This window comes from Abramis brama, assembly GCF_963993115.1.
Source record: "Abramis brama genome assembly, chromosome: 23".
NCBI lineage: Eukaryota > Metazoa > Chordata > Actinopteri > Cypriniformes > Leuciscidae > Abramis > Abramis brama.
The window spans coordinates 6,633,046-6,657,674 of record NC_139985.1 but is presented as its reverse complement, the minus strand read 5'-3'; the positions used below and the strand labels follow the sequence as shown (position 1 = coordinate 6,657,674).

Genomic DNA, 24,629 nt, shown 5'->3' with positions numbered 1-24,629 from the left:
TTATTATATTTGCTTGGTCAGTGTGGGTTTTGGTTCTTTTGCTGGTGTAGGCTGCAGGGAACTTTGAAATGATTTGAAATCATTTGGCGAAGTGATGTGGAACTTTAATGCGGTCAAGACCTGCCTGGAACTACTTTAGCCGTGCGTTTCCCTGAAATAAATAATTGCATACCTCAGAACATTAGTCAACCAATCAGATTACACACACACACACACACACACACACACACACACACACACACACACACACACACACACACACACACACACACACACACACACACACACACATATATATATACAGTGGTGGCCAAAATTATTAGAATGGTAAGATTTTTTTTTTTAATGTTTTAAAATAAGTCTCTTCTGCTCACCAAGGCTTCATTTATTTGTTCCAAAATACAGCAAAAACAGTAATATTGTGAAATATGTTTACTTACAGAACTGTTTTCTATTTTAATATATTTTAAAATGCATTTTATTTCTGTGTTGGTAAAGCTGAATTTTCAGCATCATTACTCCAGTCTTCAGTGTCACATGATCCTTCAGAAATCATTCTAATATGCTGGAAAGAAATGAAATAATAATAATAATTTTATTCAGCAAGGATGCATTCAATTGATCAAAAGTGACAGTATAGACATTTATTATGTTGCAAAAGCTTTCAGATAAATGCTGTTCTTTTGAACTTTGTATTCATCAAAGAACCCTGAAAAAAAATTGTACACAACTGCTTTCAACATTGATTATTAATAATAATAAATGTTTCTTGAGCAGCAAATCGGCATATTAGAATGATTTCTTTTTGTGATTCTTTATTTATTAAACATTTTGTGTATATAACTATTTACAACAAAGCCCAATATCGCCCATAACCGTAAGGCTATGTATAAATACATAGAATAAATAAATATGACAAGAAATTAAAATAGAATTGACCCAAAGTTAGAAGGATCTCAAAAACTTCTTGATAGTCTCAATAAGGTCCAAATATTAGAATGATTTCTGAAGGATCATGTGACACTGAAGACTGCAGTAATGATGCTGAAAATTCAGCTTTGATCACAGGAATAAATTACAATTTAAAATATATTCAAATAGAAAACAGTTATTTTAAATTGTAAAAATATTTCACAATATTACTGTTTTTGCTGTATTTTGGATCAAATAAATTAAGCCTTGGTGAGCAGAAGAGACTTCTTTTAAAATATAAAAAAATCGTACCGTTCTAATAATTTTGGCCACCACTCTATATAGTAATTTTATACAGTAGTGAACATTGAAAGGGTCTAGTTAGAAGGAAATGCTATTATTTAAAAAAGCAAATTGTTACATGTACCATCCTGTGTGTGTTTTGCAGTTATCTGAATGACATGGAGAGGATAGCCAAAGCAGACTACATCCCAACCCAGCAGGACGTGCTGAGGACCAGAGTGAAGACCACTGGCATCGTAGAGACACATTTCACCTTCAAAGACCTACACTTCAAGTGAGAAACCTCTACGCACATGTCTATTTCGCTCTGATTTTAACAGATTTTTTTATTCACACTATCTAGTAACCGCGCTAACGTGTGTTCACACACATTCACACTTCACCCAGCTCATCTGCCATATCGGAACAGCCTCCACTATTTCTGTTAGCTAGAAACACCCTCTTTAACCCTCAATGGCATCAAGGAATTAATTCCATGCCATCCATGTGTTCTGGCCTGAGGTTTTGGGATTAATTTCTCTTAAAACTGTTGAGGGCGTTTGGTTTTAGGAGTTTATGGGATTTAGCAAGGCTGGGATGATTCTCTTTGAATGAGTCGGCTTTAATCTACAGAAGAAATGTCAGCCCGACCTTTTGAAAGATCAAACACAAGCCAGCTGTCCAAGATGGTCTATTACTTTATTTAATGACTTGTAAATCATATTATGTATCGTGTGTAAAAAAAAAAAAAAAAAGCCACACGAGGGAGGATGATTATGGAATTTCCTAGAAATACCAATGACGTATTTTCCAGGTCCACACGGTTAAAGAGACAAATGTGTGACTGACAGAAATAAATGACTCCTGCAACTGACTGGAAGTCCCAGCTCTTCCATCCTCCCTCCCGGTCTCATCCATTCTGCTTTCAACCCCTCCATTACCATAGAAACAAAGCCCAGACTCAAATGTCAACAAATGCCAGTGACACATGTGAACCGTCCGGACCTAAAGAAGAGGAAACGACATGATAAACCTCTCTAAGGGCATCAGAACACGGAGTCAGCAACCTCAATATTCTGCTGACAAAACATTGAAAATTTCCCACAAATTTCCAGTAGACAAAAACAAGCTCTGGGAACATATGGTTTGTGGAAACTAGATGTGACCTACAATGAGGAATATTGTCATCATTTACTTGCCCTCGGGTCATTTCTATTTTGTCAAACAGGACAAAACAACATCATAAAACATAATAAAAACAGTCCATACCACGTGTACCTTATTTCAAGTCTATTAAGCCAATACAATAGCTAATGCTATTGGTTAAGATATGGTTGGAGGAGCTTTATGGTATATTTTGATTGTTTATGAATGAAATTTAGAAAATTATGACAAAACTATTCCTTTAGGACAGTATGACATAAATAGGCTGTTCTTCTGCCCATTACATCTTTATTACATTTGCGTCAAATTAAATAATGTCTGCTTATTTGGATGATTGTATGTTCTGTCTTGTTTTGTTGGTTGTTCAGGGCATTTTTGTCATTGATTACTTGTATATTTGTCTGTATACACTGCTGGCCATTTACGTGTGTCTCCTCTCTCTCTCCATAGGATGTTTGATGTCGGCGGCCAGCGTTCAGAGAGAAAGAAGTGGATCCACTGTTTCGAAGGCGTGACGGCCATTATCTTCTGTGTGGCCATGAGTGCGTACGACCTGGTGCTGGCTGAGGATGAAGAAATGGTGAGATCCTCTTAGCTTTTACCCCAGATTAGTTTATAATTCATGAAACTATTAAGAATCAAAGAGGCTGCACTTCTGCACAATTTGTTTTGTTAGTCAAGGTTTAATTTAGTTCTACGTGACCATGTTTCACCCTCTGTATTGTTAGAATTAAATACGCTGCTTTTCTACCGCACCTTTAAGACTTCTTCATGTATGATATGGCATAGACTGCCGTTCAAAAGTTTGGATTTGGGAAGATTTTTTTTAACCAAAAGTAGTGAAAACAGTAATATTGAAAAATATTATTCCTGATTGCAAATCATTAATCCAGTCGTCAGTGTCACATGATCCTTCAGAAATCATTCTAATATGCTGGTTTGCTTCTCAAGAAACATTTTATTATTATCTATGTTGAAAACTTCTTAATATTTTTGTGAATACATTGTTTTTCATGATTCTTAGATGAAAACGTTTTTTTTATTAGAAATTTCTAGTAAAATTATAAATGTCTTTACTATCACTTTTGATCAATTTAATACACATGTACTAATTTCTTTCTTTAAAAAAAATTAATAATTCTCTCTGACCCAAGCTTTGGAACGGTAGTGTAGTTGTGTCATATTTCAGGCTTTCATTCATCAATACAGGCCTGAATAATGAACCGGTTCTTAATTCCACCACAGAATCGAATGCACGAGAGCATGAAGCTCTTCGACAGCATCTGCAACAACAAGTGGTTCACCGAGACCTCCATCATTCTCTTCCTCAACAAGAAAGATCTGTTTGAGCAGAAGATCATACACAGCCCCTTGACCATCTGCTTCCCTGAGTATGCAGGTACTATAAAACAGCCAACTTCCCAATAAATCATATAAATCAAGTGCACAAGTGCTCCAGAAGTGCTTTTGAGTGCTTCAGTTCAATAAAATGCAAGCTCATTGCTTTACTTATGCATTAAAGAAAACATGAAATCAATACAGACCTTTTTAGTTTCTTAATAATTGTACCTGGTCTTTTTGTGCAATAAAAATTAAATTGTTATTATTTATTTATTATCATTTATATTAGATTATTGTAGCATTAATATCAATAATGCATATTAATAATCGGATAGAAAAAAAAGTAGTTGCGTAGCTGTTTATGGAGGGACAGAAGCTCTCCGATTTCATCAAAAAGATTTGTGTTCAGAAGATAAACAAGCCTTACGGGTTTGGAACGACATGAAGGTGAATGATTAATGACTGAATTTTCATTTTTGGGTGAGCTATCCCTTCAATCAATACTATCATTCCCTACTTTTCAGGATCCAATCAAATGCTCATAAATCTGTCCTACTTTATTTCAGGCTGAATATTCGTTTCCACCCTGAAATGCATCACATTACAGAAGATAAAATGTGTTGCTAATGCCATGTTCATGTTGTCTTTGAAGCATGCACATATTCCATGTGAAAAACAGACCAATCCGAACCAGTTTAATTCAGGCATTTCTAGTCTTTGTGAGGCTGTTCACTTCAAGTGCTCATCAAGGGGTTTATTCAAATGAGGTCCACTATGGGTGTCCATCAATGTTGATATCCAAAAGGCCAGCAATTCATTATATCCCATGCAGAGTAGTGCATGCGACATCGATCTAACGCAGAGCAAGCGGCTTTATTGATATCCATCAATTGGAAGAGATCATCATGTGTAATTTTAATGATCAAAGTGGGAATCATCGTGTGAATTTTTTGATTTCATGTTGTTTTCCAATTTTTCGGGCTCCCTGTCTTTCACTTATTTTCTGTCTTTCCGTCTCAATCCTTCCCTGCTGTTTTCTCATTGTGCTTTTGTATTTCCCCTCTCGACAAGGTGCCAACAACTACGACGAGGCCGCCGAGTACATCCGCACCAAGTTTGAGGACCTGAACAAGAAGAAGGAAACCAAGGAGATTTACCCTCACTTCACCTGTGCCACAGACACCAAGAACGTGCAGTTCGTTTTCGACGCCGTCACCGACGTCATCATCAAAAACAACCTGAAGGATTGTGGGCTCTTCTAGAGCACAAAAACAGGAAGGTTATTCGAGGTAAGATGAAATGCACAAAAACCAGTGTCCTGTCTAGTTGTACTACTTTGCTTGGCATTCTAACTTATTTCTCTTCCTCTTTTAGATTACTTGAACAGTTTTGATGACCAGAGGAAGCAGGGGTGGAATACGTCCCGGGCATCTGCTCTGGCCAACCACGACGACTGATAGCTCAGAGGAGCCCGACACGATTTCAATGATTGCCAACAACCTTAGCCTCTGTCCTCCCTCCCTCCCTCTGGACACCGTCCCATCATTGTTTGACATTTAATATCTGTATTAATAACTCCTTGGGCTATGACACAAATCGCCAACTGTTGTATTATCCATTGTCCATTTGTCTTGTTTATTTTCTGTCCTTTTGTTCATTTTTTTTTTTTTTGCTTCCCCCGAGTAATAGAGGCAACAAAATGTTTTATATGATACTTTCATTTAACTCTAGGGAATATGATGTGCAAATTTTATTGAACTTTTAATTGCATAATGCTTATTTTTTAAACAACCAGCAGGCATTGGATATAGAGTATGATTGAAAAAGGAAAGCGCTTTTTTTATGATGTTTACATGACGTCCTTGTTGATAGCTAAATGGAAAATTTTCCTGCATGATAGATGATAGCAAATATATCAATACAAGTAATCAGTTCACATCAGCGTAACATTCCTTTTTAAAATTAAATTACAAAAATGACAAAAACAACAAAAAACTATAAAAAAAGCACAAAAAAAGCTTCACAAATGGAGAAAGAACTGCTAAAATGTAACTGATATTTAAAATATGTACGTAACAGTATCTAACAATCTTTTTTCTTCTTTTCTATCTTCTCATTCCTCTTTCTAGCATTCTGTTTGTGCCTTGACTTCCGTTTACAATGGACTTTATTTTCTCCCCCAGTTGTCCTACTGTACGTAAACATTTCTGCTCCAGAAATTTCACACCATGTAAGAATAAATAGTGATTAATAATGGAAATCTAATTGAGAAAAAGGGTAGTGTTTTTTTTTTTTTTTTTTGGTTCCTTTCTTTTTTTGGTAAAGAATAAAGTTCTTTTGAAAGTCCTATATAATGATTTAATTTAAATAAAAGTTCATTCACTAGATGAAGCTCTGCCAGCTGTGGTTTTTATTTCAAGTGTACATTTTGTGGAGGTTAATAAGTTCACTTCAGTGGCTGAATGAATAATTAATTTAATATCCAATCGCAGTAATTAAATACACATTTAAGGACTTGCTGTAGGGCATCAACTGGAACATTTTCTAATTTTAGTATATTATGCTTTAGCTGAAATTGGCTAACCATTACCTGGAGAGGTCTGTAAGAACATTAACTAACTTAATTATTTAAGAACATTAAGATTAATTTCTTTTCTAAGATCAGACAGCTGGAAGATAAGGCTCGTTGCTGAATTAAACAAGTAACTGCGTCCTGTTACTGTCGAAAGACAGAAAATCTCAGGTTAATTAATCACCGTCTTCGGAACATATGCTTCTCAAAATTATAATTACACTCATTTGGAAACGTCTCACACACTGTAATCTAACCTGGGTCTTGAGCTTTTCCATTAAACCTCTACAAATGAATGGAAAATATGGTTTTAAGATCTTAACTAAATTAGTGTTTGGAGAGTGAAATAAAAGTCGGTGACAGGCTTCAACTCGCCATTACGCCCCTTGTGTGTTGTCTTTTGACAGACTGACACTGTCATCTAGCGGCTGTTTTTTAAAATGGCACCATATACTATATTAGCCTATTAACAATTAAATCTACATAATCTCACTTGACTCACTTCTCATAAACAGATTTGACCCACCTTGTCGTTCTGATCTAACTTAATGCTGATGGATTCTCAGTTCATTCAGCGTTAGCGTGAGTACTGAAAAGATCACAAATAAACAAGAAAAAGTGAGAAACAAACCTGAGAAACCCATTTCTCAAATTAATTTCCAGCTCACCTGCCATTCAATAGAAGTTCAGTGAAATCTTATGTTCGACAAAAGAATGAACGACACTTGTAACTTATATTAAAAGTAAAACTAACGTTAGCGTACTAAGTAAAAAAATAAAGAAATCAAATAATTTCCAAAATAAAGTGTTCAGTGGTTTAGTACATTATTTTCCTTACAAAAAGTAAAGCTGGTTCACATAGAAAGCGTTTTTATGCGTTCCAATGCGATGAATACATTTTTTTATATATTATTTTTTGTGTGTATATGAGCGACATCGACGCTGACGGTTGCGAAATGTTCTTTCAGCTCCACGCGCGTGCGCGCCGCATTTTGCGTCATTTTATTTATTTTTATTTTTTTATGTAAAAATTGCGCGACATATGATTTTTTAGTGTGTCTGAACTGGTGGCTGATATAGAAATACTAATGGTAAGTAGCATAAAGTATTTTTACAGAACCTGTAATTACAGTACGGAACATAATGTTTTTTATATATATTTTTTTTTATGTATGTAGGGTATATGGTAGGCCTGCTGTTGAGCTGTGTAAGGTGCTCCCACACCCTGCTTTTAATAATTTAAATTTTTTAATTATAATCTTGAATCGCTACACAGCCAGGTGTTGTCGCGCTGTATGAGTACAGCAATGTGAGTGACCCGACAGTGTGAGCAGCAGCAGAGCTCCTGTGATGGAAAACAACAACCACAAACCAGGGCTGTGAATCCCAGAACTCACTCACTTTTACAGACACAAACAGGTACATGCATCTGTAGGAATCTGTGAGTGTCTATTATTAAAAAAAAACCAAAAAAAAACTCATCTGTAGGCTGAAAGGAAATGCTCACTGTGGTGGTGGTTGCACTTGTGCTGACTATTTCAGTGCTGTATTTCCCATCAGGCACCTGAATGGTGACCTCAAACATGGTGTCATCTGACACATTCTGGCCTATGATTCTGGCATGTAGGAGATTTTTTGATCCACGATGGCACCTTTAACAACATAAACATGGTGCTGTTGTTGAGTGTGATCATTTAGGCCTATGTATAATGGTGGATAGTTGATGTTCAGCTTTGACTGTTGAATTCATAGTAATGATTGTGATGTTAACATTGATGATTGTGCAGCAGAGGGTGACAATGGGAACTCCAGCCGCCAGGGTGGAGAAGATAATGGATTTATATGAGAATGGGTCACAGACTGGAGAGTTATCGTTTACATTCTGCACTAAAAGAGAAAGAGAATAATGTGAACGTCTGTAATGTATCACTTTTCTGAAAAGATAGTGGCTCTCAAGTGGTTGGTCGTGACAATGCTACTACAGTAAATGCAATGCAATATTCTGCAGCAAAAAAGGCATTAACATTTAAAACAAAATATTTTCTTCTTTCAAATGCGTATTATGCCACAAGTTCCTCTGTCACTTAACAATATGGCTAATACATAGGCAAGTGTGTGTTTTTGTATTCAGTATTCAGCTGGTAAATCACACTTTTGCTGTGATTGTCCAGTTCTGTAATACAGCTGTCCAACAGATTGAAAAAGCAGGACTGATGCAGCTGGACAATGTGATTATTGTGGAGGGTAATTGAAATAATCATTTAAAATTACGTTTTGAGTATAATGGGCCATTTATGAGCAAGTAGGGATGATCCATATGATCTCACCTCCGACTTGATCAATGGTGAAACCTGAGTCTCCTCCTGAGATGGCCAGTCGGAGGGAATTAAAGGGCCAGTCTCCATCGACTGCATTCATCACTAATACGACTGGCGTCTTCAGGGACGGGCAGCACCAACGGACCCACAATCCGAGGGTCAAACTCATTTACTGGAGTGACTGTGATCAGGATCTGGATTTCGGCTGGAGAGAAAATGGGACTGGAATCACTTTTGACTGCAGTTCATAAAGATTTGAAATGCATTTTAGTTCATATGACCGCCTAACTTACCGGGTCAATTCAAAATGTCAATTATTTTGTTTGTTTGTCAGGGAAGAGCTGGTGGCACTTAATTACAATTTATTTATATTCATTTGGTGTCATATTTGTACATCTTAGATACATAGATATTTAGTTAATTTCATCTGAAAATGTTATATATATACACTCACCTAAAGGATTATTAGGAACACCATACTAATACTGTGTTTGACCCCCTTTCGCCTTCAGAACTGCCTTAATTCTACGTGGCATTGATTCAACAAGGTGCTGAAAGCATTCTTTAGAAATGTTGGCCCATATTGATAGGATAGCATCTTGCAGTTGATGGAGATTTGTGGGATGCACATCCAGGGCACGAAGCTCCCGTTCCACCACATCCCAAAGATGCTCTATTGGGTTGAGATCTGGTGACTGTGGGGGCCATTTTAGTACAGTGAACTGAACTCATTGTCATGTTCAAGAAACCAATTTGAAATGATTCGAGCTTTGTGACATGGTGCATTATCCTGCTGGAAGTAGCCATCAGAGGATGGGTACATGGTGGTCATAAAGGGATGGACATGGTCAGAAACAATGCTCAGGTAGGCCGTGGCATTTAAACGATGCCCAATTGGCACTAAGGGGCCTAAAGTGTGCCAAGAAAACATCCCCCACACCATTACACCACCACCACCAGCCTGCACAGTGGTAACAAGGCATGATGGATCCATGTTCTCATTCTGTTTATGCCAAATTCTGACTCTACCATCTGAATGTCTCAACAGAAATCGAGACTCATTAGACCAGGCAACATTTTTCCAGTCTTCAACTGTCCAATTTTGGTGAGCTCGTGCAAATTTTAGCCTCTTTTTCCTATTTGTAGTGGAGATGAGTGGTACCCGGTGGGGTCTTCTGCTGTTGTAGCCCATCCGCCTCAATGTTGTGCGTGTTGTGGCTTCACAAATGCTTTGCTGCATACCTCGGTTGTAACGAGTGGTTATTTCAGTCAAAGTTGCTCTTCAATCAGCTTGAATCAGTCGGCCCATTCTCCTCTGACCTCTAGCATCAACAAGGCATTTTCGCCCACAGGACTGCCACATACTGGATGTTTTTCCCTTTTCACACCATTCTTTGTAAACCCTAGAAATGGTTGTGCGTGAAAATCCCAGTAACTGAGCAGATTGTGAAATACTCAGACCGGCCCGTCTGGCACCAACAACCATGCCACGCTCAAAATTGCTTAAATCACCTTTCTTTCCCATTCTGACATTCAGTTTGGAGTTCAGGAGATTGTCTTGACCAAGACCACACCCCTAAATGCATTTAAGCAACTGCCATGTGATTGGTTGATTAGATAATTGCATTAATGAGAAATTGAACAGGTGTTCCTAATAATCCTTTAGGTGAGTGTATATACTGTATATATATATATATTTGTATTCTTGTTATCAAATCTGATGTTATTGATTGACAATATTAATTATATTTCCTGGTACATATTGCTTATTGACTCCTGAGAGACCAATATGAGCTTCTAATGATGAGGATTTAAATAAAAATGCTGTAAAAATGAAAATTATTTATGAGCTTTGTGACTTGTTAGAGCAGGGTTAAAGCCGATTACTACCATCAACTGTTTGATTACCAACATTTTTAAAAATAACGTCTTTTGTATTCAACAGAAGAAATAAACTCATACAGGTTTGGAACAACATGAGGGTGAGTAAATGATGACAACATTTTCATTTTTGGATGAACCTATCCCTTTAACATCAGAAGATTTTATGCATAGAATATTCTGGTTGCTAAAGTCTGTATCAGATCTGTACCAGAATAAGTCAGCATACTGTCTTACCAAAGACTTTGTAGCCACAATGCGTATATATTAAAAATGCACTGCTGAATTATTCGATTTGGATACCTTACTGTTAGATTACTATATTCAGTACAGTAAAAATGCTGAATATATTAATTTGCTTATGTTCAGGTGACCTGGATGGTGAAGATGTCGGTGGGATTGATGACGGGATCCTCAAACACAGCAGCTGATGGTGTGACAGAGAGGATCTGAAAGTCCAGCAGGACGGCTCTGAGAACAGTGCTCTCCAACACATCTACTCATGCAGGCAGGTGAACGCAAGCCTTGAACAGATCACAGATCAGTCATTAAACCTATCATAGCCACTTCTTCTTGCAAAATGACTCAATGAGATCATCGAAGTGATTGTAAAAGTATAGTTTTACATATGGATGTACTGTCCCTGCAGTACATGCTTCATGGTTTGAGTTTTTAAATGAATGCACATTTTTGTACCTGGATTTACAGCTGTGGTGACGGTTGTACTGGGAGTAGTTGTAGCTCTCACTGAGAGTAGAACAAATTTATAAAAAGAAAATTTTACAATCTGGAAGCATGTGCATTTTGTTGTACTGTTAAAAAAGTTGTTGCTTATCAGGGGGAAAAAATCCTATAGCCTGTTAAAGTACACTTAGCATACGTAAAGTAACACAAAATATTGAATCATTTCTAGAACTTTAATGGGATTCTGTAATATTATAGGCCTATAATAATATTAAATCCACAATACACGATACAACACAGTACGCAATATGCGATAACTCATTAAATAATGCGATATTCGATATGCGATACGATAATGCTTAAAATGTGTAAAATAAACTTAAATTATCTTTAAAATATATTTAAAATGATATAACCTACATACGTGTTTCACATTCTTTTTTTGACAAGAAAACATCCCTACAGCTTCTGAAAGTGAACAGCAGTGTTTTACTGTAGCATAAGAAGTGTTATTTTAACATCAGTGTAAACCACAGGGTTTAGGGTGTCAGGAAGGTCTACATTAGGTTTATTTAACAACAGAACATGAATAATCAAATGTAAAAATAAAACTCTGCTTAGTTTTCACTGAACGAATTAAATATATACTGATTCTTATTAAAGCTACAAAAGTTATTTAGCCAAGATCAGTGAGTGATTTTCTCTTTGTCTTTTGTTCATGACCTCAGTTATTGCAAGCCGTTGCAATATGCATATTGCGATATATACATTTGCGATATTTCGATAATTCGATATATTGTGCAGCCCTAGTCCATAATATAGTAAAACCTAAGGAAAGTAATTAAATAAATAAACTTAATTGTTCTATTTCCAGTAGTTGTTTGGGCAGCTTTTAAAATGTATTTTTGCATATTAGAAAGTCTTAAATCACACCAATACATCAAATTATTAAATATTGCACTATACATGTAAATATGTACCACCAAATATTGCTGGTAATATTTAATGAATGATAGGGAATTCTGTGACAGGACACAACACACATTTACTGTCCATATTTTTCTATTTAGAAAGTTTAGGTAAAGTTTAGATGAACTTCTCTCTTTATGCATTTGGAGATTGGTAAATGTTATTTTTACACTCTCTTGGTTGCTTGGTAGTCTGAATTACTAACTTAAAATTAGTTTAAGGGTCAGTCTGGTCTAGCTGAACTTTGTCCTTATTTTTATATAGATGGAAAGCAAACTGATTGTAGACCTGTAGGTTACTGTTGTTATGAACACTAACTTTAAGCAGCATGTGTTGGGTTGTTTCTGTTCGGTGAAGGCAAATGAAGAAACAAATCTTGAAGACATGCCCAGGTTGCTGATCTGACTTAAGTAAACTTGTGCATTTAAGTTTAACGCTTCAGGAAGATCACTTTAACAACCAGGATGAAGTGGCCATTTATAACACAATGGGTGGATTCACAGGTTTAGGCAATTGTTCACACTTTTTCCTGTATGTAAACTGGATTGCCACATTTCATCTTTGCATCACAAAAGGATCAACATTATTGTAAAGCCATGTTTTTGTGTGCAAGCCTAATCATCCAAACACTTCTAATCTCTGACCTAATGTGTCACAGATTAGGATGGGAGAAAAATAAAGAATGGAAACATGAATGGGAAGATTTTACTCTAATTACAATAAACACCTTGACAGTGGCATCAACCCCATGTGGCTTTGTGGGAATTTCGTTGAATTAGTTGAGAAAATAATATTTTCGCAGAACTAGGCTAAGTTTATTTTCTGAAAATTAAAAAAAAGAGAGAGAGAAAAAAAGAAAGAATCGGGCGATGCTGCGTTTTCTCCGACCGCCAGAGAGCGCTGTTCAACACGCCGTGAATCTCACTAACTCTTACTCTTCTGAATGTCGTATGGACAGACACACATTACATACATTTCAGTTATGCTGATAACAGCAGGGTAAGTGGATTTGAGATCTGCGTCTCTGAAACAGCAGTACATCTTTAACATATTTAAAGATGCGAAAATAGGATTCTCAAATGAGCAACTTTGGGCGAAGACATTAATGTCTCCTGACAGCCTAAATGTGTTCGTATATTAAAGCTGACGATGGTTTTCGTATGATTCAACATTGCTGCTAAACGGTATAGATTACGTTTTTAAGCTCAAATGTGTCTTTTATGTTAAAATGAACAAGGTATTTATTAACAAATTGTATTGTGCACCCATCAACAGCACGACATTTTAAATTTGCCACTTTAACAATGCTTGTTTCCTTGCCTTTCGTACCAAGAATAGCAGTACAATTGAAAGTACGTAAAATAAATATCTTACGTACTTATTTTTTAAATTAAACAATTATGCAGATAGATAAATAGAAAGAAAGTCTCGGGTTGGATATTTTCTGTGTTTTTTGGCATCATTGAATATTCTCATAATTTGAGCGAGGGTGGAAACGAGCGCTCAGATTTCAGACGAGCTCTGATTGGCTCCAGCTGCGATAATTTGATTGGTTTGCTCCGCGATGCTGCGGTGTGATTGGCTGAGACGCGCATGCTAGACTGACACAGACGCACATTATATGAGCTTGTCTGCAGTGAGAGGGGCTCATGATCTGGAGTTTGAGTCACAACAGCCACATCTGCACTGCCTGGATTGTTCTGATTTTGTGCTTCACAACAAATGTAAGTGCAAGACTTAGTTCTACTTTTTTTTTTACCTGATAAAAGTTACTTATGTTTTCCTAATTATTAAAATGCAAAATCATATTTATTGCTTTATTTAACTTTTTTTGCTTTATTTTACCTTTGCAAAGCATGATGTTTCATAACACATTTTTCTATTTCAGGAGTATTTAAAGTTACTGGATTTTTGATTGTCATCATTCCAGAATCATGGTAAGCATGCCTCTAAATCATCACCTCTCCACACTCGTTGGACTTTGTCTTGTTAATTACAATAGATTGTTTACTCTGTAGAACTACACTGATTGGTCATCACTTTACATTATGTGCAGCAAAGGATTAGTTATTGTGAAGTAATGTCCGTTGCTGAAATTTTAGCATATGGAATGACATCTGGACCAAATGCCAATCTGTGCATATAAACAATGCCAGTCACTCGACCCCGTCTGCATGCCATTATTGCTGCGTTCACGTGGTATCCACTCTCTGTGTTTCTGAGCTGTTTTGTCAATTTAGATACAGATTTCAGCAAATATGTTAAAAAACAAGATCTGTATCTGCCCAAAAAGCCAGAAAAGTTTCCCAAAGAGGGAAGATGTTGGTGTTGGCACTCACAGTTTGGAAAAATACTCATGCATTGGAGTATTTCAGACAGATGAAACAGAATTAGGCACTTGCATTATTGTGCTGGTTTTGTTTGTGATGAGTTATTAGAAATTAATATGCATTTGGGTGAATGCAACTACATCAAACATGGCAGTAGTAGCAGTTATCGGTTAAGTTAGGAACTGGGATTTGTTGTCAATAGAGAACCTTTTGAGACTGTTAATCTCAGACTTACAGTATGTGGTCATATTTCCATTTTCCATATTTTATTTTACTGTCTATGAATAAATGATGTAGCTTCACTCTTGAAAGCAAGTAGTTTGTATTGAAATTGCAATTTACTCATTTCATCCATTTCAAATGAGGAAGCTATTGCTCTTCCATTTCTTGATTATGATTTGTGTGTATGTTTGTGTGTATGTTTCTGACAGCATGGATGGAAGGTGTGGTAATTACTCTATTGAAAAGATATATTTCAGGTGTGGCTAGTAACAGGTTTATTCTAACTGATTGGTAGTAGTCATCCATCCATTTTGATTGCTGGGCGTGAGTGTGTCCACACCATGTGCATTCATCGGTTGTTCAGTTTCCACTACCTAGAATAGAGTGGTTTTTCAGCTCCTCCAGATAAATAGAGCCATGCCCTCTAACAGTGCAGGTCCAAGCCTGTTTAAGGAGCATGATAAGGCAATCAAAGGAAAACAAAACCAAAAGGAGGGTGACCCAAATTTGATTTAGTGGTGGTTATCTTCCAATTGTAGCTTGGGCTTAATTGAAATATAAGTATGTTTGTGCATTTCAATTTTTTTTGCACTGTTTCTTACTGTTTCTTTCTGTCTCTTTGCAGTTGTGTCTACAGGAATCTAGCGACTGTCTGCGGGAACAGATGCGTTATATGATGCGATCCCTGCAGGATCTAAAGCATTTGCGGCGGAGCTGCACAGCGCCCCCTGTCGGACCTCCAGTGAGGTTGCGTGCTTGCAAGCAGCTGATAGCCCAACGAGAACGGCGAGCACGCTTGAGGATCAGCGATGCCAGTGAGGCGAGCAGTTACGACTCTGCCTGCTGTCTGTCCAGCTCTCTGGAGGAGGAGGACACCGCCCGCGACCCATCGGCTGTTAGCTCACCGAGCAGCGAGCGGAGTCTGGAGTTTGATTCGGGTTACTCTGAGGCCTCCTGGCAGGATGAAGGAGTGGTGTTACGGCGCGCCAAAAACATCCGAGTATCTTCGTCTGCGTGTCTTCGCACCAACCAGGCGGCCAACTCCAGAGTACGTCCGAAGTCAACTTCCGATGCTTGCTTGGAAAGTTGGACGGCGTTTGAGACCGCAAGTGACCCGGATGACTGGACTACGTCACTACTCACCCGCGGGCGTAACCGGCAGCCGCTAGTGCTGGGAGACAACAGCTTCGCTGATCTCATTCAGAACTGGATGGACTTACCGGAATGTCCGGAACAGACGGAACAAAAGCACAGTTCTGGACGCAGTTTCGCTAAAGACTTCATGGTAAATGTCAAACGGAGGATAGCCGGGATTTCGCGGAGTGCTGATGGGCGAAGGAAGTCGTCAGATGGTACAAAGCTGAGCAAATCAATTATGGCTCCCAAACGACTTTCTTGCCAAGTTGACGTACAACACAAAATGCCATTCTTCTATAAATCTCACACAGGTCTGAACGAACTGGACACAGATTTCTTCAAGTTTACAGCACTCATGAAATCTGGAAGCAGAATGCCCATTGTCTGTAATGACATTATTGGGTACATATGACTACAGAACTGGACAATATCTAAATGGACAATATCTCCAGGAGAGACTAATTATTATTTTTTATAATAAGCTTTCGAAATGCTATGTAAAATGCACAAAAATAAAAAAAATTACAAAGTCATACTGGTCATTGCATTGCTCATGGTGGCGGCCTCAATGGGCTCGATGAATGAAAGGAAATTCATGAAGCTAACAGGATTTTTGTTCGCTCAGCCTGTCATTATCACACAAAAAAAAACAGACAGGGTCCAGACATGAAGACAAGGGGGCTTATTTTACCCTGAAGGGGTTTATTTTGTGATAATGACCGGATGTGATAACCGGTGATAATGTACATTATCAAGTTTATACCTGTATTTACACATACAAACAGTACAACATTTTTTTTTACATTCAGCAAGGACACATTATATTGATCAAAAGTGACAGTAAAGACATTTATAGTTAGAAAATATTTCTATTTCAATTAAATGCTGTTCTTTTAAACTTTCTATTCATCAAATAATCGTATTTAATTATTTAATCTTATACAAAAATGTATCAAGGTTTCCGCAAAAATATTAAACAGCCCAACTGTTTTCAACATTTATAATATTTAATAAGAAATGTTTCTTGAGCAGCAAATCAGCATATTAGAATATTTGAAGGATCATGTGACACTGAAGACTGGAGTAATGATGCTGAAAATTCAGCTTTGCATCACAGGAATAAATTATATTTCAAAGTATATTAAAATAGAATATATATATTGATGCAAGCGGGACAAAAAAAGTTATTTTCTTATATTTCAAAACATGTTTTTGAATGTGCAGTGTCTGTACTTGTTCAGTTATAACCTTTACCCAGTTTTTGTTATTGTGAACAGCTGAAATTATTTTTAGCAGCTTACAGCAGTGGACAGGAACGCAGTGTTCCTTGGACTACAACTTATTGCTTTTTGGCGTCTCTGGAGTGGAAAAAAGCAGAAAGATCTTTAGTAATGGCAGAGAGGCTGTATCAACACAAATATCTCAGGTGGCCCCAGCAGCTTGTGTTAAATGAGGTAACCCTGTTCGTGTCCCTTCACGACCCAATAGGGAAAAGTCTGCAGCAGCTGGTTAGAGGGTGAAGACGTTGACTTTAGCTTCATTAAGCTTTAGAGTGCCTCAGTTATCAGACTAATGCATCCTGCAACACCGCAACTTGTGCCAGCTCATATATGGATACGTCTCCTTAAAGACTTATTCATCATTTTTGGTTTGTTTGAAAGACTTGCAGTCACAGATGGTGACCGCAGAGTCATAAAAGAAAATAAAACTCCTATACTGAAGGCTGTTCTCACCGTATGATGTCAGAGTTATTATTTTCGAGATAATACCAGGAATTAATGACAAATGCGTAGCAGCCTGCTATATTTCTGTTTTAAGTGTTACAGTTAAGATCACAACTGACCACGTAAGGTGAGAGAGAGAGAGAAATACTAAGTACAGTATCAGTATGTTGTTTATCTCGGCCTTTGTGTGGAAAAAGTGAATTATTGTGACAGTAAAATCAGGCCTTATCCTTTAACAGTCGCTTATATAAAAAACTATATTTAAGGGGTTTTCTTTTTCCATTGAGGTTACATGGAACAGATGGACAGAGTTTCTGGTGTACAAGTGGAAACAGGGAATTGCACTTAGAGCTTAGTGGAATACATAACGGCCAACAAATTCCTTGCCAGAGGTTTTAAGAATATCCAGGAGCCTCGTGCCTCACTCCTTGGAGAGAATTTTTGCAATGTGACTTCAAAATACATCCAAAATGATTTAAATAACTTATGGAGAAGAACAAAAGATTCATAGAGCCAGGTCAACTTGAATATTTCATTTTTCTACATAGAAAAAGTGTGTGTGTGTGTGTATGTATATAATGTTATTTATAGATTGTGATAATTTAGTGCTAACCTTTCCTCCTATAGCCTATGTATTTATAATTTATATTATTATTTTATTTGTAGTCTAGTATTTATAGTAAACATTTTTTTTTAGTTTTGTGCAGTGTTCAAAAAGTTCACCTTTCCTTTCCTTTCCTTTCCTTTCCTTTCCTTTCCTTTCCTTTCCTTTCCTTTCCTTTCCTTTGTTTCTCTGTCATAGTGTGTATATGTGTGTATTTGTAGTGTTAAAGGCCCCAAAAATGATCTACGTAAATATGCATTCACGTGTAACTACACAAGCTCATTTTCACTTGTTGTTTTCCAAAACGAGCAATTCATAAATCACTGCATGCAAGCATTGCATTTTCAACATTGCCATTAGGCGTGGAAGCTTATTTCCACCATGGAATAACAAATGTAATTGCGACTTTTTATCTCACAATTCTGACTTTTTTCTCGCAATTGCGAGTTTACATCTCACAATTCGTACTTTTTTTCTTAGAATTGCGTGATATAAAGTTGCAATTGCGTGTTATGAAGTCAGAATTGTGTGATGTAAAGTCGCAGTTTCAAGATATAAACCCACAGTTCTGACTTTATATCACGCAATTGTGAATTTTAAAGTCAGAATTGTGAAATATAACTCTTTTTTTTTAAACAAAATTGCAAGTTATAGTCAGAACTCGCAAGTCTGACTTTATAAGACATTTGACTATTTTCACCTTGAGGACTGAGGTTTGTTACTGCCAGAGTAGTTTAGTTTTGCGTAGCCAGACATTCAGACTGACTGCAGAAGGTCTGGACTCCATCGCAGCAGCCCAAGATCTGACCGGCATTGTAAAGCAAACAACCACAGTTCGTTTTGTTTAGCTTCATGTTTGGGGTGTGAAAATGTAAATGTCAAATTCAACTAATCAGATGATGACTTTGAAACTCCTGAAGTGTTTTCAATTTTGTGTGCCATATGCATCAGATGTCCGTGGGTGTGACGTCTGAGGCTGAGACTTAGTTTAGTAACTATGTACAACTGTACTGTACACTTGCAATGCATTCGTCAGGCATTTGCGTACTTGTCTGCTTGTTTATAGCCTAAGTCTGACAGATTCTTATGTTTTCACAAAATTCATTTAGTTGTAAAGACTGAAATGTGAAATGTTGGTACTGGTAAGATTCCTCACATGCATGGAAGCTCTATTGGTGGTGTTTGCCTCCTGTGTTTTAAAGCTCTAGTGCAAAAGCAAGCGTTGAATGTGTGCCAGCTTTTACCGAGTGTAAGTGTGTGTGGAGTGTGTTAATTGAAGTAAACGTGTAAGTGTGTGAAGGGGCCATATGTCAGTGACTTCAAACATTGAACAAGTCAACTCAGACCAGATGCACAGAGGCAGAATCATCACCGCTGTCTGTGTTGGCAAACACTGTTGAGAAGCTCCCAGTTCTTTTCAAATACATCTGAAATTAACAACAGCACACCACTGCCACCATCACTGTGTGTTTACCACGATGACTGACTGTGTCCCTGTTACCCTTCCCATATTGCTTTGCATTCAACAGTCTTTGGACAAAATTGACAAAAGCAATTGGGATTCTGTGTCATTTTTCAGTGTATAAACAACCGTTGAATTCTCAATGCTGGTCGAGAGAGGTTGTTAAACACATTGTGAACATCTACAATGGAAATGTGGGCTGACTCTGGTGGTCATATACCTTACAATAGAGTCTGAATTGAGATAGTGGACAAGGTGTGCCTCATTCAACAGCAGCCAATCAGCCAAGCATTTCGGCAACATCTGATGACACAGAGATGTCACTTTTAGACCGATGTCCAAGCGTTAACGCCTGTGTCAATGGGGCAGTTGACCTCCAATGGTAAACACCCTGCTTGTCTGTTTAATAGGTTTAAGAACTAGAGAAGTAAAAGGAAGTAAGAGGAAATCCCTGTTCTATATATGTAGTGGGTGTTTTTCCACAATTCCTTTGAAACTGGAAAAATAAGCCTCAAGACTGTAGTGATGCACCCAGGAAATGACATTGAACCGTTGTAACGTTTCAAAAGAACGTGACTGGTGAATTAGGGTGAATTAAAAGCAAGGAAGGAAATGTGTCTGGACTCGCCAACTAATGCTTGTTGTCTGTGTGTGCGTCAGCTGCTATTCATGAAAAGAAAACTATCCTATTTTTTTTTTTTTGTGCGTGTCTTTTCTGTTCATACACCCCCACTCGCCCCCCTTATTAAAAGCGGAGTTCACCTCCTAAATTAGGATCCTGGTCCATAATAGTCAGTCAACCAGCCGCTAATGGCCTGGCAATGTCAGGAAAATGTTAATGCACACATTAGTGCTTTGTGTGTGTGTGCAGATGTGTACATTACTGCTTCTACATGTTCTTCACTGGCTAATTAGACATCAGTGCATTTGGGCTCACTCGAATTGTACGTTTATATATAAAAGCCTTTAAAACACACACACACACATACACACAATGTGAGCTACATTTTTAAAGGAGAATGCACTATATTAATACACTGCAATTTGAGAGCAGTAATGCAGCTCGGTGGTGAATTGAAATGTGTGCAGACAGACTGTCTTAGACAAAATCTGCCTTTTATATTCACATTTTACTTTATGAGATATCATAAAATTGGGCAAAATGATGCAGCCTGTAATGATTTAATTTGTGGAGGGCTAAATTGGTGTCGCATGGCCCAAAACCTTTAGCTGAAAATGTTTCATTGCACTGTGGTAAATAGCACATAAATGAGCAGCGATGTAATGCGGCAACCACAAATGGAAATGAAGACATTGAAAAACAGGATCTGTACTTATTTTTTTACTTAGTCTTTGTTCTGGTCCGACCCTGTCAATTGAGGATAAACGCATGGCAAGGCATCAGCGGGTTTTCGAACCCAGGTGAATGTGATGAATGCCCATCTCTCTGCAGGTCCTCTGGGTAAACATAGTGGATTCTGGGTAAACAAGAATCAGTCAGGGTGAAGACCAAAGCTGTCACAGAGGTCAATCCCTCCCCTCCTTTTGAGAGAACTACCTTCAGCAGAGAAAATAACTTTTATTTGCTGCTGACAAGATTTGAACAAAGCTGTAATTGCAACACTTGAATATTGAGGGCAAAATGGTCTTTTTGTGGACTTTAAGTTATGTACAACGCTCACATTGATCATATTTAAACACAGTAACAGTTACAATAAAAAAAGAATGCTCTTTTTGATGTCAACACAACCCTTATGCTGTTCCATATATCTATGTAGATTGATTTGAAGTCTCATCTGTAACCTAACGTTGAAGTTCATGGGGAAAAAACAGGCCTGAAGGCCGAACCGAAGGCATATCCCACGAGGCTTTGCAGTTCTCATGGTCATGAGGGAGGCCAAACATGGCCTTCAGGGTCACAGGCCATTTCCCTCTGCTTGCCAAACATGATCTTTCACAGGCCAATAATAAATTGTTAAACACAAAGACAGACTCTGCTATGAAGTTGTAATACTCAGAAACCGTGGTTTATTTTTCTTACCTTTGAGAATGTAAATCTGGGTCATGGTTGGTCAGCAGGGTTAACTGTGTGAATGTTGCTTTGTTTTAATTCAGTTTCAGTTCAAACGGAATCAGAGAATAACAAGACATTACAATGTATTAAAAGCCAATAAAAAGATATATGTTTTAAGACTAGATTTGAATGCAGATAAAGTAGAAGGCTGTTCCATAAAGTGGGAGAAGCCTCAGAAAAAGCTCTATTACCTCGACACTTTAAGCGAGTTCTTGGAATTTGTAGCAAGTTTTGATCTTCAGACCTTAGGCTATGAGGGATTATAGTGGTGAAGTAAATTAAACAGATAGCTCTGCATTTTATTATGTAAAGATTTATAGACATGTAATAGGATTTTAAACTCAATTCTTTAATTAACTGGCAACCAATGTAGAACGAGCAGTTTAAGACTTTGATATACCATCAAAGATTGCAACTTACAGAGACTTTTTGGACAGAAACGGCTTAATTTTAGCAAGCAACTAGAACCAAGCTAATATGTTTATTAAACTTGAGTTAATTGTGAAACTCCACACCCAAATTCCTCACAAAAGGAGCAACCAAAGGTTGTAGATATCCAAGATCGATCTTGTTACTTCCCGGAGAAACAGATTCATAATCATGAACGCAAATGTGTGCTGTTTCAGATCAGTCTCTCTCCCAGACTATAAGTAAGATCATTGTTAAAAACTTAAGGGTCGTTCACACCAAGAAGGATACATATAGCCGAATCTCTAATTATGAGAATTAGGAAGTTCACACCCAGCTGTAATGATAACGACGAAGACGAACAATATTTTTAGAATCATTTTCATCATCATCTGGTGAACAATAAAAACAAGTCAGACGACTTAACTGCTTAGAATAAACAATGTTTTCATGCATTGGTGTGAATGCTAATAGTTCATTATAGTCATTATAGTTAATCTTTATAGTTATTGTTCTCCGTGTGAACGGGCCTCAATGATAACTACATCTATATAGTTTTAATAATCATTCTAATTCTATGAGAATAGGGAGGTTTACACCACAGCTATAATGATAACGATAGAAATGAAAGCTGATGAAAGATTAAAACATTTACAGCCAATCAGAACTCACCGAACGACAAAAGTGCAGCTCACTTTTATAATCAACAGAACGTTATCGTTGTAGTTATCTTTATAGGTATTGTTCTTTTAGTGTGTAAATTAAAATTTGCTGAAAGTTTAAGCTATCCGTCCTTTTTATAATGTATTTTGGATATTTTTTTCTTTCATATTTGGTGAATCATCAACTTAGGCTATTAATATGTCTTTTGAGAGCAAATGTCAGCAATAAAATGTCACTACTCATCTCTACTGTATTGCACAGAAGATATATTGTGAGATAACTCGCAATTTCGAGAAAAAAGTCAGAATTGCGAGTTTTTACCTATGTTGTATTCAGAATGTTTTATGACATAATTAAAACATTCAGCAAATAATAATAACATTAAAAGGACGTTCCGAGATTTGTTATCCCAAGAACATTTTCTACTAGAGCATTCGGGTACAAATTACATCATAAGGACGTACCATGAATACTATGAAAACATTCAGCAAATAAAAATAACATTATAAGGATGTTCCGAGAATGTTATTATTAGAACGTTTTCTCTCAACGTATATTAACTATTAATAACATTATAAGAACGTTTTGTCAACATTTACATAACTTTTTAAGATCGTTGTTGAAAATCTTGAGAACGTTCCCTGTTATCTATATTGGTACCAAAAGTGTACACATATTAGAACCTTTTTAAAGGGTACCGTCCTAGTTACAGCTTTTGTACTTTTTTTTCTGAGTGTACCATATTTCTCATTCGCAGATTCTTCATACTGAGGTCAGTTGCTGGACAGTCATATGATTACTTTACAACATTAAGGTTGAAAAAATCTTATCTGTGGTGGCTGGGGCAGACAAAGTCTCTTATATTTCCTGTGGTGTCACAATGAAGACAGATGATCGGCCAGTGCCAAAAGTTAAGTAGAGAGAAAGGGGTTTTTCTTCAGAAAGAGAAGAACACAGGATAAGATACATGAGGAATTAGTACAGAAGTCAGCTCATTGCTGTTGCTTTTCTTTCTGATTGTCAGTTATTATTTATTTACTTTCACAATATGCTTCTCTTCCGAACAGAACGTGAACAATTGTGCAAGAGAGCAAATCTGTGGAAATATGTGTGTGAGTAGCAGAAACCCTCAGGCTGTTCCTCATTACAGATCCAGAATCCTTGGAATCACGTTCGCTGCATCAGTATCAGGCATGATCTGAATTTGCTGCAGTTTAGTGGAAAAAGGGGGAAGAAAAAAGACAACTTTGGCCTACACAGATGCATATACACACCTAATTTAGGAAGAATGGAAAAAAACACTCACACCTGGACACAGTTCAGTTCCTGTTACTTCTTTCATTGGGTTTCATTGTTGTTTATAAGTTTCATAAATGTTCTTAAAGTCATTCTGGCTTTTGATACATACAACCATAAAATTGAACGAAGCTATTATAAATGCATATTGTAAACATACCGGTACACAAATCTGCATTTTTTTTAGTTAGTTTCTTGAAAGATGTTAATTCTGTTATTGTCTATATTACTATTAGAAGGAAAATTTACAAATGAGATCCCTTTAAAGTCACAATGTAACTGAAGTAATGTGACAGATCTTTCTTCGGTATGTACATCCAAGTGAAAGTGACTATCAAAAAGAGAAAAAAAAACGTTCAATCGGTTATTGATTGAATGGAGGTTGAAAGTGAGCATGCAGTCAGCTGTAAGAAAGAGGCAGTGTTTAAGCAGAGGAAATTATTGAAGTCAGGCATACATCACTGGCAGATCGAGTTATCACATTTTGATTACAAATTACAAAGTCAATAAAGAGAAACAGATGGATGAATCGTTCACGATTAGATCAGTAACGTGCATTTAGAAAATAGATTAATTTCCATTTTGT

The 24,629-nt window shown here is 37.0% G+C and overlaps 2 protein-coding genes across 2 annotated transcripts in view; both read left to right on the top strand.

The window, feature by feature from the left end:
- Positions 1-6,086, top strand: part of gnai2a (guanine nucleotide binding protein (G protein), alpha inhibiting activity polypeptide 2a) — a 57,995-nt gene extending 51,909 nt beyond the window's left edge. The window contains exons 5-9 of the mRNA XM_084101858.1: positions 1,361-1,489; positions 2,809-2,938; positions 3,604-3,757; positions 4,771-4,988; positions 5,074-6,086. Of these exons, the coding sequence (XP_083957984.1) occupies positions 1,361-1,489; positions 2,809-2,938; positions 3,604-3,757; positions 4,771-4,961 (604 nt within the window). The 3' untranslated portion in view covers positions 4,962-4,988; positions 5,074-6,086. The remainder of the gene's footprint in view (positions 1-1,360; positions 1,490-2,808; positions 2,939-3,603; positions 3,758-4,770; positions 4,989-5,073) is intronic.
- Positions 6,087-13,730: 7,644 nt separating this feature from the next.
- inka1a (inka box actin regulator 1a) lies at positions 13,731-16,345 on the top strand. The gene is made up of 3 exons (XM_084101171.1): positions 13,731-13,847; positions 14,012-14,060; positions 15,301-16,345. The coding sequence occupies exons 2-3, from the start codon at positions 14,058-14,060 to the stop codon at positions 16,222-16,224; spliced, it is 927 nt and encodes a 308-aa protein (XP_083957297.1). The 5' UTR covers positions 13,731-13,847; positions 14,012-14,057; the 3' UTR covers positions 16,225-16,345.
- Positions 16,346-24,629: the final 8,284 nt, after the last annotated feature.